The 14,862-nt window shown below is 38.2% G+C and overlaps 1 protein-coding gene across 3 annotated transcripts in view; it reads left to right on the top strand.

Annotated features, from left to right (window-relative positions):
• LOC129238002 (GPI inositol-deacylase) overlaps positions 1–14,862 on the top strand; it is a 70,530-nt gene that overhangs the window by 12,021 nt on the left and 43,647 nt on the right. For 2 of the 3 annotated variants that reach the window (XM_054873028.1, XM_054873027.1), the window contains exons 2-6: positions 282–428; positions 6,102–6,177; positions 6,231–6,733; positions 6,797–6,976; positions 7,032–7,196. In XM_054873028.1, coding sequence (XP_054729003.1) covers positions 282–428; positions 6,102–6,177; positions 6,231–6,733; positions 6,797–6,976; positions 7,032–7,196 — 1,071 coding nt within the window. Of the gene's footprint in view, positions 1–281; positions 429–6,101; positions 6,178–6,230; positions 6,734–6,796; positions 6,977–7,031; positions 7,197–14,862 lie in introns of those variants that run through there. The other variant, XM_054873029.1, reaches the window with a different exon arrangement.

Here is a 14,862-nt window from a genome sequence, read left to right as displayed (position 1 = left end):
GTGGGCCAATGTTAATTCTGACCGCCTTTTAAAATATTGGAAACAGTTACCTCACGGAAACACCGATTTGGTTTAATAAAATATACCGATAGACCCATTAAAAGTTCAATGTGAAAAAAAGTTAGTAGAAATATGTTAATTTATGAAAATCCGGCTGGCTAAGGTCTATATGCATATTTATAATAAATAATTAAAAAGTTTAATTAATACTTTATATATAAATAAGTATAATATATGTATTGCTTTAATTTGTATGCCTAACAAAAGTTCACAATTTCCAGAGGGTTTATTTTAGCGATAATGAATATTTTCCTCATTACGGACTGTATTACTACAATGAAGGAAGAATACCGAAGGATGTGGAAACAATTCATTTGAATGGTGCACCAGTAATTTTTGTCCCAGGAAATGGAGGGTCTTACAAACAAGTGAGTAGTTTTGTATTATGAAAATAAAATTTAAGTAAATCTTCTTTTGATAAGCTTAGATTATGATGATGGCAAAAGTAATCAACGCCAGTAGTAGCGAAGTGCCGATTTTGGTATCTTACGTCTCGAAAATTGCGTTAAACAGAATAACAATCTTTATAAATATCAATATATACATATATGCTATTGGAGATAAAGGTGCTCATACTTTTTTTGCCTATTTTCATTCCTACAGTTTCTAAAGGAAGCAGGTTGTTTTTGTTGTAAAAGAATAGCCATTTTATGTGCAGAATTGTGAGTTGTGATAATTACCTAATTGCTTGCTGATAGCTAATTGAGCACATTAATTCGCTGTCGGAAGACCTCTAGTAACCTGTTTGGCAGCAATTACAGCAGCAATCGTTTCCTACAACTGTCGAACTATGGGATCTCGGTTGCGAGACAATTGAACAACGGTCTCACATAATGTGGCTGCTGAAATTGTTTAGTGGAGCATCGTATTTTAAAAGTGGCTATAATAGTAAAAAATATTGATTTCGACTGAAAAAACCTTGCACAAACAATATTTGTATATCATAATAAACATTTATAGGGTAGGCCATGTAAAATTTGCTTTTCGAATCGGCTATAATAACAAAACTAATCAATATTTTTTCAAACTTTTTTTTTATTTTGAAGATTAAACATTGTCATTTATGAATGTAAAATAATATCGTTCAAATGACTACCACGACTGGCTTTACAGTAGGCCATTCGATCAACCCAATTTCTAAGCACATTTTCGATTGTTTGAGCTCCAATTTCACGAATGGCATAGCATTTTTCCTTAACGGCTCCCCACAAAAAATAGTCCAACGGGCTTAAATCACAGCTCGGAGGCGGCCAATTGATATCGGAATTTCGGCTGATTATTCGGTTTTCAAAAACGGTAGCCAAAGGTTCGAGTGTAACTTTGGCAGTGTGACAAGTTGCACCACCCTGTTGAAACCAAATGTCGTCCATGTTATCCTCTTCAATTTTTGGAAACAAAAACTCGTTGAGCATGTCACGGTAACGTTCGCCATTTACTGTAACCGCGGAAGAAGAAGAAGACTCACCACTTTGGAGCATAACCTAAATGAAAATAATAACAAAGTTAAAAGGCACAAAGCTGTTAGAAACATTATTTATTGGTAAATAGTGCATAATGTTCCAGTTCATTTTCAACAAATTCCCGACCATCCACGCATTGCGGGTAGTACGAGAGGTTGATTAATATGCGGACGGAATGGCCCAAATAACTTAAAATTAATTTACATGTTCTTGAAACTTGTTCTGAAAACTTTTTATACTGTGCGAATCGGACGTGTTTTACTGTCGATCCGTGTTAATAAAGGTTTTCTCAACAAACTCAAAGTGCATTATTGCTAACAAGAGATAGGACTCATAGCAAACTGCATAGGAAGTGCAAAGTGCTTTATCAAGTGAAACTCGATAAGCCAACAAATATTTAAATAAAAACTCAAACCAAGCAATGTAGCTCGTAAAATAAATAAAAAATAAATATGAGTGTGTTACGTTCTCCCCTTGGGAGAGAACGGAATCCAAAAGTGAGACGAGAGTTCTTACTCCGCAAAAAATGCCGCTACATACCAAAAACTCGTGCTCAATGCCGCGCACGAATTTAGCACAGAGCGGATCAAAAGCAAACGGGTCAACACAGTCAGCTCCACCTCCTCCTCGTTCCTTCAGCTGCTACATATATTTGATGGAAACCTCCTACGAATTCTTTGTGTTCCCATTAGGCATTGCCCGATGATGATATCATCCACCATTCTATTGGAAGGCCGGGCATGTTTAGTTATCTCACAAGTTGGCTCCGCGGTCTATCTCCTGTTGGGTTGAGTGATGCAAACCGACCTGTTCCAGAGCTTGCTTCAGAATGAAGGCATGCCCAAATATCGAGCAGAACTCACTGATTTAAGGTTAGATTCTCTCCTAACCAGCTCATCCGCGATGCAATATGATGCATTTTCGTGGTGCACATCTTAACCAACTCATTTAGAATAACTCTACATTCAATTACTACTTTGGAAGAAAAGCTATTGCACTTTACAGAGTTTAAGGCAGCTTGACTGTCCTATTTGATCGATTGTACTGCAATGGACGAGTTCGTCACCCGCAACGCAGTAGGCGGGTAAATGTTGTTGAAAGCCCCTTCTATATGGAGAAATATACCTTAGGTTAATTCTTTAAAGGCAAGCCCCATTCCCAATTTGTGCACGATTTCGTGAAGAACTATGTCCACGCACCTACCGTTAGAGTATGTGTGCTGACACGGAGAGATGAAATTTGAGCTGAAATCCTTTAGTTCTACATGCAAAGCCCTGCCTTTTTGTGGATGGAAGTTACTCTCGCCATGGCTCATCTCCTCGTTATGAAGTAAGCCTTGTAGATATTTGTGAGAAGAATATCACAAACTACTTGTAATTAAATGGAGAAGATTCCTACTAGTCTTGGATATTTGCATGATTGGAAGGACCTAAGTACTCATTCAATCTTTTTATTACATATGATGTTTCCGGTGATACTCCAGGTCCTCAAGTTGAGACTGTTGGGGCCAGTGTCCTCTGTGCATCTGTGAGAATGGGTGTTCCTTGGGACGCCCAGCATTTCTTTAGAAAAAGAAAGAGTTCCATTTGACATTTGAATGCAAATTGGGGAAATCGGGTTCTTCCATAATATGTTCCGGAAGCGATTTCCCTTAGAGTTTTCAGTTGGCACGAAAGACCTGCATATGCGTGTACAAATAATAGATTAGACGCTGAAACCCGTAATCTCTAAACACATACATATAATATAAAATTATACAAGAAAGCAACCAATCAAATAATTGCTTTAATATAGAACTGTTTTAAAATAAATACACAAACTTAAGAAACAAATTTTAATATGTAACTTTATAAAAGGGGGAAAATAACTACAGAAAAAATAGACCGTAGCCGAATGGGTTGGAGCGTGATTACCATTCGGAATTCACAGAGAGAACGTTGGTTCGAATCTCGGTGAAACACCAAAATTAATGAAAACATTTTTCTAATAGCGGTCGCCCCTCGACAGGCAATGGCAAACCTCCGAGTGTATTTGTGCCATGAAAAAGCTCCTCATAAAAATATCTGCCGTCCGGAGTCGGCTTGAAACTGTAGGTCCCTCCATTTGTGGAACAACATCAAGACGCACACCACAAATAGGAGGAGAAGCTCGGCCAAACACCCAAAAAGGGTGTAAGCATCAATTAAATACACTCGTATTTATGTATTTTAAAAGCTTGTAAATCACTCTGTCTACGTTTTTATTAGATTAAATATCTCCTGGTGTCGCTTCTTAAGGCGGTAATATCCGAAGTCCGCCAGTATGGTCTCCTTTTGCTTTTAGGACGGACCTTCTGGCATGATGTTTTCAAAGCAGACTTACATATTTTCAGTATCAAAAAATACAGCTTCACGAATTTAACTTGATACCTCAAACACTCGAGACATTTATATCCAGAACTTCCAAGAGAAAGAATCACATACGTCGGTTCTGGTATACTGCTGATAATCGACAACTTCAACGAACTGTCAAGCATCCAATTAAGGTTAATTTTTTGTTGGTTGTGAAAGGTTGTTTTTGTTTATTTGTGCTAACCGCCAATTTGAATGCAGTTTTGATTAATAAAATTTACCAAAAAGCATTATTACCGTTGGTTGCGAAGATGTTTTGAAGATCTAGCTACCTTTGGATTTTACTATAATTGAATTGGTCAAATATTATAGTTTCTAAGTTTTGGCGGTCACGCTTCTATTAGACAGATTATGTATACTTTTCCATATAACCGTGAATTCGACAGTATCCGGTGATGAGTTGATCTAATTGTAGATATTTGTTAAATTTTGTTTTTGCATGCATCTTTTTTATCTTTCCATTTATTCTCTATCATATTTATTGTTTACGTAAACCAAACCAATTTTTTTATTTTATTTTAAGATACTCGGAAGAGTTATTTTTTATAGCTCATTTACAATTATGTCACGGCAGATTATTCGCCGTTTATACTGAACCCTAAATGAGCATTTGGCAAATTTAGCTCTTAACGCAACTCTAATTCTACATTAATTTCTACAAAACTCTGTAACTAAATGCAAATTCGTGCTAAAAATTTTTTCATTAACATTCTAAAAACAACGCAGTGGTTTTGCCAACTTTAAGGTATGGGTGCCTAGTTTGGTGGGAAGCTCTTCGGAAGGGCTATAATATCATTGAACTGGGGAGGGCGCAAAGGACTGCATGCATTGGCATCCCTGGAGCATGTAAAATTTGCCCCAGTGCTGCCGTGAATGTCGTTATGCACTTACTTCCCATCGACTTTTACGTCATTTCCATCGCAGCTCAAAGTGCAATCAGGTTAAAGGAGGTTGGCCTCTGGAGGAAATCTCTCAAGGGGCATGGTAGCATTTTCGGGCAGTTAACACCGTATTTCTCCGAACTTCGAATAGATCTCTCTATCTGTAAACTAGAGTTTGAGAGTCATGCTAGGGAAATCTTTCCAAATAAGCAGGATTGAATCGAGGGGAAAATCTGCACGGAAGCTTACACCTGTGTCTTCAATGACGGTTCCAAGATGGAATCGGAAGTCGGAGGAGGGATTTCTCTAAATCAGCAAATTTTTCTATCTCCTTTAAACTGCCGAATACTGCTAATGTTTGTAAGCAGAAGTCTTTGCGATCCTTCAGGAAGGGGACTGAATTGGTCTCAGATACCAGACTGGCACTTCAACCCTTTCAGCTACCTATATAAGTATATATATATATAATTGGCGCGTACACCCTTTTTGTGTGTTTGGCTGAGCTCCTCCTCCTATTTGTGGTGGGCGCCTTGATGTTGTTCCACAAATGGAGTGACCTACAGTTTCAAGTCGCCTCCGAACGGCAGATATTTTTTATGAGGAGCTTTTTCCTGACAGAAATACACTCGAAGGTTTGCCATTGCCCGCCGAGCGGCGACCGCTATAAGAAAAAACTTTTTATTCATTTTGGTCTTTCACCGAGATTCGAACCTACGTTCTCTCTGAATTCCGAATGGTAGTCACGCACCAACCCATTCGGCTATGGCGGCCGCACCTACCTATTCAAAAAACAACTTTTGTTAATTTCGCAATGGAAGTTTTTTTTCTTCAACAATCGGTAATTTGTTCATAATGTTCGAAATATACTGCGCTGCTTTCGATTCAAATGGTTGAAAAATGCGGCACTATGAACACACTTCGAAAAAGCAAAGCTCCAACGTGCTAAATCTGGATTTAAGAATGAGCATGGAGGCCACATAGTGGTCATTTTTCAAACTGCATGTTTTGTGAGAGAGTACAGAATGTGGCCGCACACGTGAACCGCTATCCCGCTCCCCGTGGATTTAACATAATCAGCTGACGTAATTTGCTGACGTAATAATTGGGTATCCGTTTTCATTTGTGTTGTTATTGTATTGTGTTACATTACACTCGCACACACATTACAGCGCCACTCGCCTTCTGGTTTGTTCTACTGTGACACCACAGCTAGAAATACTCTCACGGATGTTGCAATCTTGTAGTCTATAATTTTTGTATATTGTATATAAAGAGCTAAAACTCACTAACGCTTTTCTTATTTACTCTAGGTGCGTTCTCTGGCATCTGTTGCATTGAGAAAGAGGAGAGGGAATGCAGCTGACGTTCATTTGGATTATTTCACTAGTAAGTATTCAATAAAATTAAAAATAATGTATACTGTGTTAATATATTTTCAGTTGACTTCAAGGAAGAACTTTCGGCACTTTATGGCAACTACTTAGAAAGACAAACAATATATTTAAAAGCTTGCATAAAGGCTGTATTAAAAATGTATGCGAATAATAAAATAGCGGAAAGAGAAGTGGTAATAATCGGCCATTCCATGGGTGCTGTAGTAGCCTATGCAGTCCTAAGAGACGTTGAAATTTCGAAATACATAAACACAATAATTTCTTTGTCTGCGCCTATAAAAAAACCTCTCATAATTGTTGATAAAAAAATTGATGAATTTTACAAAAATATAACTGATTATATGTCCAATGCGCGCTCTTCCTTTAAACCAAATGAAAATACAAATTTTTGTTCAACTACATCTAGTCGCAATCTACTGAATCATCATTTCGATTATACTGACTCCATTCTAAAAAATGTATTGCTTATCTCCATTGGCGGTGGAAATCGTGATTTACTTGTGCAACCTGGTCTTACTATTTCAACATTTAGCGATTTACATTCTATGGTAAATAATGTTTAGTCATCTCTTTAAGCCGAAATCAAAACTTCTATAAATTTTATTTTGAAGACTATGTCAATACCTAAAGTATGGATTAGCTGTGACCATTTGTCGGCAGTTTGGTGCCTTCAGCTCATGCTTGTAATTAACAGATATATGTTTGACATCTCTACTCGAGACGCTTACAATTACGTGTATTTCATTAAAGACCGAATACTCCGTGAACAAGTTGCAGTTAATCACTTTGTGGTTTGTAGTAAAGTTTCTAATTTAAATGCATTCTTTAAGACATCAAATTTTATAGAAACCGAACATATTGCTACCTAAAGAAATCAACATTGAGCAGAAAGCTAAAAATAAAACCATTTGGAGTGAGGACTCGCGAAGAAGCTTTTCGAAAGGATTTAGAGAAGGACCTAGAAGTAACTTTATTCAACTGATTCCTTTGTGGAAACACAAACACTATCATGTAAGTATAAACAACTTTACCAATCATATAAATTTGAAATGTAATTTTCTGTCAGTAAATTCTAAGAGATTTACCATTGATTGGTGAAAGGCGATGTATGTTCTCGATGCAAAAATAATGGGGTGCTTGCTCCCATCATGTTTGTAATGAGATAAATCTATACTGATTCCGAAAGTTGATGCATCAGCTGCAAGAGCTAGTGGTAGCGGTAGCGGTCCAATTAGTTTGAGAGCGGGTACTCGAATCCTCTGGAAGAATTCTCTTAGCACTGCTTTTTCTACCTAAGCACTTAATTTCTCTTTTCAAAAAACAAAAAAAAAAGCAAAACAAAATCACTTGCTTCGATGCTTCGTCTATTGCATCTGTAAATAAGTATATTGTAAATTGCTTTGGTAAAATTGTGAATTTACTGCGATACTAAAAACTCCGAAAAATTCGTACCGAAGCAATTTGCGGCGTCCAGTTGTTAAATCTAATTGATTTTCAAATAATATATCTAAACCAACCAGCATATCCGCTTCTTCAGGAAATTTTGGTATTTGTAAAAATGGTATTTGTCTTGCTTTGAAAAATGTTGGCACAGCTGTAGACTTCATGCTAATACTTGCTTTAGAATCTTTAATTACACTTACATTCGTACTGTTAAAAATGTCTTCATATTTCTTTAGTCCAGTCAAAAGAGACGAAAAAAATAGCCAACTTCGTAATTTTAGGAGTATGCGAGTTTATGGTTTTATTATGTAAAACCCATCACTGTGAACTTAAATTTGAGTTTTCGGGGTCGGGGGTTGTGTCCCGCGGCCGCCATTTTGGAAATAAGGGTGCAACTGGTTTTTTGCGATTATCTCGTGAATTTCGAAAGTTACGAAAATTTTGTTAAATACTTTTTTGTAGATAATAATATTATCTACAACTTTCATTCAAAACGTTTTATTGTAAAACTAATAATAAAAAAGTTATAAACAAAAATTTTAGACAAAAATGTTCACAAAAGAATGCTCTATAAAAAAGCTCTGATGTATATTTTCCATAAAATCAATAAAAAAAAAGTTATTACGCTTTAAAACAATGCATCCCTTAATTTTTCGCGTAAGTTTGTTTATAACTTTTTTATTATTAATTTTACAATAAAACGTTTTGAATGAAAGTTGTAGATAATATTATTATCTACAAAATTTTCGTAACTTTCGAAATTCACGAGATAATCGCAAAAAACCAGTTGCACCCTTATTTTCAAGATGGCGGCCGCGGGACACAACCCCCGACCCCGAAAACTCAAACTTAAGTTCACAGTGATGGGCTTTACATAATAAAACCATAAACTCGCATACTCCTAAAATTACGAAGTTAAATCCTCTTTTGACTGGACTACTTGCAAAGTTCTTTAATTTGAAAACCGAATTCTCTGAACAAATCAAGACCAAAGAGTTGTTCTAGTTATCTACATCTGCTACTATTATTACAATGCTCTTTTACTTACTTCCTTCCACATCTTGCTTTGGTGCGCAATTTACCTAACATGGGAATTTGTTTCTGTGCAAAGGCATATAGAGGTTTTGAATATTGTATTATTTCAGCGGTTTAGGAACCTTATTAGGATGTTGTCGTTTAAGATAGACAGTTGCTTGAGACTCTCGAACAGCGGTTGGCCCAGGGTTAACATTCTGTCCTTCCATAGGGCAGGGCATTCACAGAGCTAATGGAAGAATGTTTCCTTTTTTTCCGGTTGTTTACAACTATGACAGTATCTGTTTTGTTCTCCGATAGACCAGAAGCCAGTTATGACTGCCGTTAGCCTACAGGCGTCCCGTCGTTTCATGTTTCTCAATGTCGACGATTGCTTGAGGTTGTAATATAGATGGACCATAAAGTCCTGCTAATTTTGCATTTCGTCTGGTCTCTCCATCTACAATCTGCGATTCGAAGGTATTTTAGGGAAATTGCATTCTTGACTGCACCTAATGGTGTGAATACCGGTACTGGAAGAACGTTATTCAATGCAGATCCCCCTCTTGACAGTTCATCGGCTTTTTCCTTACCTTCAATTTTCCGGTGTCCTGAGACCCGAATTAAGGTTACTTTATGGTTTTCACTCAAGGTGGCAAGGTTATTCCTACTTTGCTCCACCCCTTTAGAGGTTGTTGTAGCCGAATCCAGTGCCTGGATTGCAGTTTGGCTATCCGAAAGAATAGCGATATTGTCCTTAAAAGAGAAATATGTGATTAGTAGCATACAAGCTCCACCATTGCCAGTACTCTCGCCTGGAAGACACTGCTGGTATTAGGGAGACGCACAGATTTTTCAATTCCAAGTCTTTGAGAATATATAGAAGCTCCAACACCATAATCCATTTTACTGCTATCTGTATAGACTGTATGTCGAAGTTGTTTAGAGAGAATCGCTTATTCCATACTTCCTTAGATGAGAAGAAAGTGGCAAAATTCCTATTGAAAGTTACCGTCGGAACGATGTAGTTAGTCCTCACCAAGGTTAGCTGAGTTTGTCGCAATAATAGACTGGCATGACCATAAGTTTTTTCTTTCCAGCGACCCGCTCATTTAACCTAAATGCACTCATTGTTGCCGTCTTCTTTATATGTAGGTCTATTGGAATAACGTGTGTTAGTACATTGAGTGCCTCCCTATGACATGCTCTGATTGCACCGACCGTTATTACACAGGCTGATCTTTGTATTCTGCCAAGTAATTTGGTATTGTAATCTCTGGCTAGAGCTTTCCACCAAATTACCGAACCATACGATAAAATTGGTCGCCACAATGTATACTTAGGTTGAAGCCCCCATCTTCTTCCAAGCATACGTTTGCAGGCATATAAAGCAATTTCTGCTTTCCTTACCCGTTCTTCGACGTTTAATTTCCAGCTAAGTTTGGAGTGCAGAATTACCCCTAAGTATTTAGCACTGGGTGAAAGTGAAAGAGTTTGTCCGTTGATATTTGATAGGGTAAAAGTTGGTACCTTATATCTGGTGGTAAAAAGCTTAAGTTTTGTTTTACGCGGGTTTAAACTTAGGCCACATCCTGTGGCCCAAGGGTTAAGCCCGCCTAACGCCCTTTGGATGATCCCACTGATCGTATTAGGACACAGTCCTGACACCATTAGCACCACATCATCAGGGTAAGCCACCGCTTTTACCCCACTTGTATTATTAAGATTTTGCTGATCGCACATAGCCAGAGAAGCGGGGATAATACTGCCCCCTGTGGACCTTCTTGCTTATGTTGATATTACCCATATTAGATTTGATGATCCCGATTTCTAGCATACAGATGATTGCAGATGACTCAATTACTAATGCAATTGCCCACCTCTAAGTCTATCAACGCCTGTTGGGGGCATCTGTACTAACATTGTTAAAGGCGCCTTCTATATCCAAGAATGCCGCCATAGTATGATGTTTGTTCTCTAGAGAGCCCTCTATTGTTCGGATAACCTCGTGAAGCGCTGTCTCCGTGGATTTGCCTTTAAGGTAAGTATGTTGTGCAGTTGATATACCAGAACCCTCTAAAGAGCTTCTGAGGTGTATATCCAAAAGTCTTTTAAAGGTTTGAACAAGAAAGACTGATTGGCCTTCGTACTTTTGGTATGAAGACGACCTTGACTAGTTTTCAACTATCTGGAATATGGCCTAAGTTTAAAGACGCTTTACAAGTTTTCTCTAGTCGTGGTAGCATACAGTCCAAGGTTTCCTCTAAGTTCTAGCGATTCTTCTGCCGTTGCAGTCCAAGTATCAGCCAAGTATCACAGTCCATCAGCTTTCTTAACCCAAGACGCCATTGAATGGTCTTTGGAAATAACACGGCTGAGCCTAGCAGAATCCCTGGTGGATTCGATTGACGAACAAAATTCCCTTCAGCTCTTTTTTTGGCGGCCATAATTGCCTTCTTGTACTGTCGCCGACTTTCTCTTTACAACTCCCAATTTCCCGTCGAGCACCTGAGGTTGATATAGATTTTTCCCTTAGTTTTAAGAGCCCACTGCTTCACCAAGGAGGGGAGTTTTTTTACTAAATTTTATGGGGCAAGACGTTTTGTAGGTCCTACTAAATGCCTTTTCCAGTGATATAACCTTACTCTGAATTCTTTCTATGAGAGTGATTTGGTGAATAGGAATTTCTCTTATCCTCTTGTTTACTGCATTTTTGAATCTCTTCCAGTTGGTTCTTAAGGGGTTACATGGGTTTCGTCGGGTAAAAAAAGGCTAATTTAATATTTTATTTTATTATTTATTAACTAAATTTATGTAATTATTTATTTAATTCAAACTCTTCTATCTTATAGATACATATTTAAAGAATAATTTTCAAAAAAAAAATTAAAACTTCTCCATTGTGACGTCATTTCCGGTGACCCCTCGAAAAAAAGGTGCGTCCGCGTTGTCAGCATAACTTCTGACAGGATCATCGAAAATGAAAAAAACAAAAATAAGTGTTTTAGTTAAGACCATAAACTCGTGCTTGATCGAAGGAAAGAAAAAAAACGAAAAATTGGTATTTTGGCAGACATTTTTCCAAAAAATGAAAATTTCGGTCAAATTTGCTTGACATTTTTTTTTTTTTTTTTTAATAGTTGTAATTGAAAAACAAATCCTTCGTCGAAGCACGAGTAAAATTGTATCTCGAACACCTGTGTAAAATTTCATCAAGATCGGTTGAGTAGTTTTCCAGAACATTTCACAACCGACTTTGAAAACACGGTTCCGAGAAAAACGCCTGTGCTTCATTTCCCGTTTAAAAAAACATAGCGAGCAACAACTATGTGCCGTTGTGACTGAAAAGGTTCCGATAATTTGGAAATCAGTTGTATGTATGTCGGCGATTGCAGATTTGCAACAGCAAACAAATTCTTTAATAACTCAAACCATTCCGTACCAAGGTAGGTAGGTAGGTAGGGTGGTTGTCATAAAGACACACTTAGACCTTTCGCAGGTCGATTGTGATACCACTGGAGCTTATCCTTACCCTACGTGTTCCTTTTCAAACCATCCAGTAGCTTTAATAATCGAGCAGAGCTTCGTTAGTTTTGGATGGGCTATGTCCGCTACGTCGGTTAAAAATGCTGTATCAAGAGTGCGCAGCCTTCTCATAGCTAAGCCTTCACACTCACATAAAAGGTGTCTGACTGTTTCCTTTTCTTTTGTATTAAGACAGCTTCTACAGAAATCGAAGTACGGGAGTCCTAACCTTCTAGCGTGGCTGCCTATTAAACAATGACCAGTTAATACACCTATCATTTTTCTTATAGCTTCTCTGTTAAATTTTAGTAATATCTTCGATCGACTGCTGTTCCAGTTCGGCCATGTCTGTCTGCTTAGTTCGCATGTCGTGAGGTTTTGCCAGCTTGTATTTACGTTTTTGAAGGTTTCCCTGTCTATAAGTAAAGTAAAACAAGTGGCTATAGGCAGGGGTATCAGCGCCTTATCCGGTTTGAGATCGAGCGTTGTACCGGTTGGTGCAAGTTCATCCGCCTTGCAGTTTCCTACTATATTCCTGTGGCCTGGCACCCAGATAAGGTGCACTTTGTAGCACTTAGATACGTGATTTAGTAGTTTAAAACATTCTAGAACTGTTTTTGACGAGTGCGTTTTTGATTCAAACGCTTTTATTGCCGCTTGACTGTCCGAGTAAATGAAGACTTCATTTGTGGATAATACTCTCGTTTTTATTACCGTAAGTCCCTCTTTTATGGCAATGACTTCCGCCTGAAATACACTGCAATGATCAGGTGGGCGAAATGATTGGCATATTTCGAGTTTATCGGAGTAAACCCCTCCACCTACTTTGTTGTCCAGTTTTGAGCAATCTGTGTAGATGTTTAAATCATTTTTCTTAACAATATGCCCGTTGTCTCATTCCTCTTTGGAAGGAAATACTGTGACAAAGGATTTATTTAAATTGATGTTCTTGGTATTACAGAATTCCGTTGTGCCAGGAATGCAGGGGAATTTTTCTAAAATTAAAGAGTGTCCTCTTTGGTTCGTACTGAGTAGGCCGGTTTCTCTTAGTCTAAGAGCTGCTTTGGCAGCTGGTTGCTTACCGAATTGCTCTATTCGTAAAAGGTTAAGCATAATATTTAGTGCATCTGTGGGTGTGGTCATAAGGGCCCCTCAGATGCAAAGACTGGCCATTCTTTGTACATGTACCATGGTTCTTTTAATGTATAACTTATCTAAAGCCGGCCACCATACTAGTATGCCGTATGTTAGAATTGGTCTGACAATTGCTGTGTAAAGCCAATATACGATAGATGGGGAGAGACCCCAACTTAGTCCTATCAGCTGTTTACAAGAGTAGAGTGCTATTGTCGCTCTTTTTACTCTATCTTCGACATTTGCCTTCCAAGTTAGTTTTCTGTCTAGTATTAGACCTAAGTAGCGAGCCTCATAACTAAAGGACAGTGCCGTTCCACCTAGAGTCGGGAAGCTATATTTGGAATTTTATGTTTCTTGGTAAATAGGATGAGTTCAGTTTTATTGGGGTTGACGCTTAGCCCATTTGCTTTTGACCAGTTTTCAACCATGTTTAGTAAATCTTGCATAACTTCTCTAAGTGTATTGGGAAATTTCCCTCTTACTACCATTGCAACATCGTCCGCATATGCTACGACGTGTTGTCCTCTCTCCTCTAGGCTCTTTAGCAAGGAGTTTAGTGCCAGCACCCATAGGAGAGGGGACAGCACACCGCCTTGAGGTGTTCCTCTGCTAACTTTTTTCTTGATCTCTGAGGTCCCTAGGGTTGCGATCACAAATCTGCTCAAGAGCATGTTTTTGATGAACTCAACCAGAGCGCCAGAGATCCCGAAATCCGTCAGTGCCTTTATTATGGTATCCGGTAGGATGTTGTTGAACGCGCCCCCGATATCAAGGAAGGCTACCAGTGTGAATTCTTTATTATAAATTGACTTCTCGATTTCTGTAACAAGTGAGTTAAGTGCTGTTTCAGTAGATTTCCCTTTACAGTACGCATGTTGTGAGATACTAAGCTTATTAGGGCTGATGTTAGCCTTAATATACTCTTCTATTATTCTTTCTAATGTTTTCAGCAAAAAAGAGGATAGGCTAATTGGCCTAAAATCCTTAGGTGTTGTGTGTGAACTTTTTCCCGCTTTAAGAATAAAGACAACTTTTACTTCTTTCCATACTGATGGGACACTTTTAAGTTTCAGATCAGCCTTGAATATAGCCGTTAATCACTCCGTAATGTAATTGAGTGAATGTTGTATTTGGGCTGGGAATAATCCATCTGGACCCGGGGATTTAAATGGTTTAAAGGTGTTCACTGCCCCGGTTATTCTGGATTTAGTGATTATTTCTTCAATGTCAGAATTGGGTCTTTCTGTACTAATGTTGATTAATACGTTAGATGATTCGTTGCTGGGAAAGTGTGTGTCCACTAGCAACTTCAGAGTTTCGTCACTCGAGATAGTCCAACTCTTATCCGGTTTTCGGAGGTATCCGGAGGAATAGTGTTTTTTTGAAAGGATTTTACGCAGTCTAGAAGCCTCTGCGGCTCCTTCGATTTCTCCACAGAACGTTCTCCAACCAGACTTTTTCGCTTTCCTAACCTCTTTTTTGTAAATTCTTAGCTTACTGCAATAGCAGTCCCAGTCTTTACTCTCTCGTGTCGCTTTCGCTCTATTAAACTGTCTTC

Source organism: Anastrepha obliqua, chromosome 2 (genome assembly GCF_027943255.1).
Source record: "Anastrepha obliqua isolate idAnaObli1 chromosome 2, idAnaObli1_1.0, whole genome shotgun sequence".
Lineage (NCBI taxonomy): Eukaryota > Metazoa > Arthropoda > Insecta > Diptera > Tephritidae > Anastrepha > Anastrepha obliqua.
The sequence above is the reverse complement of the archived record's forward strand: the minus strand, read 5'-3'. Positions and strand labels throughout refer to the sequence as shown.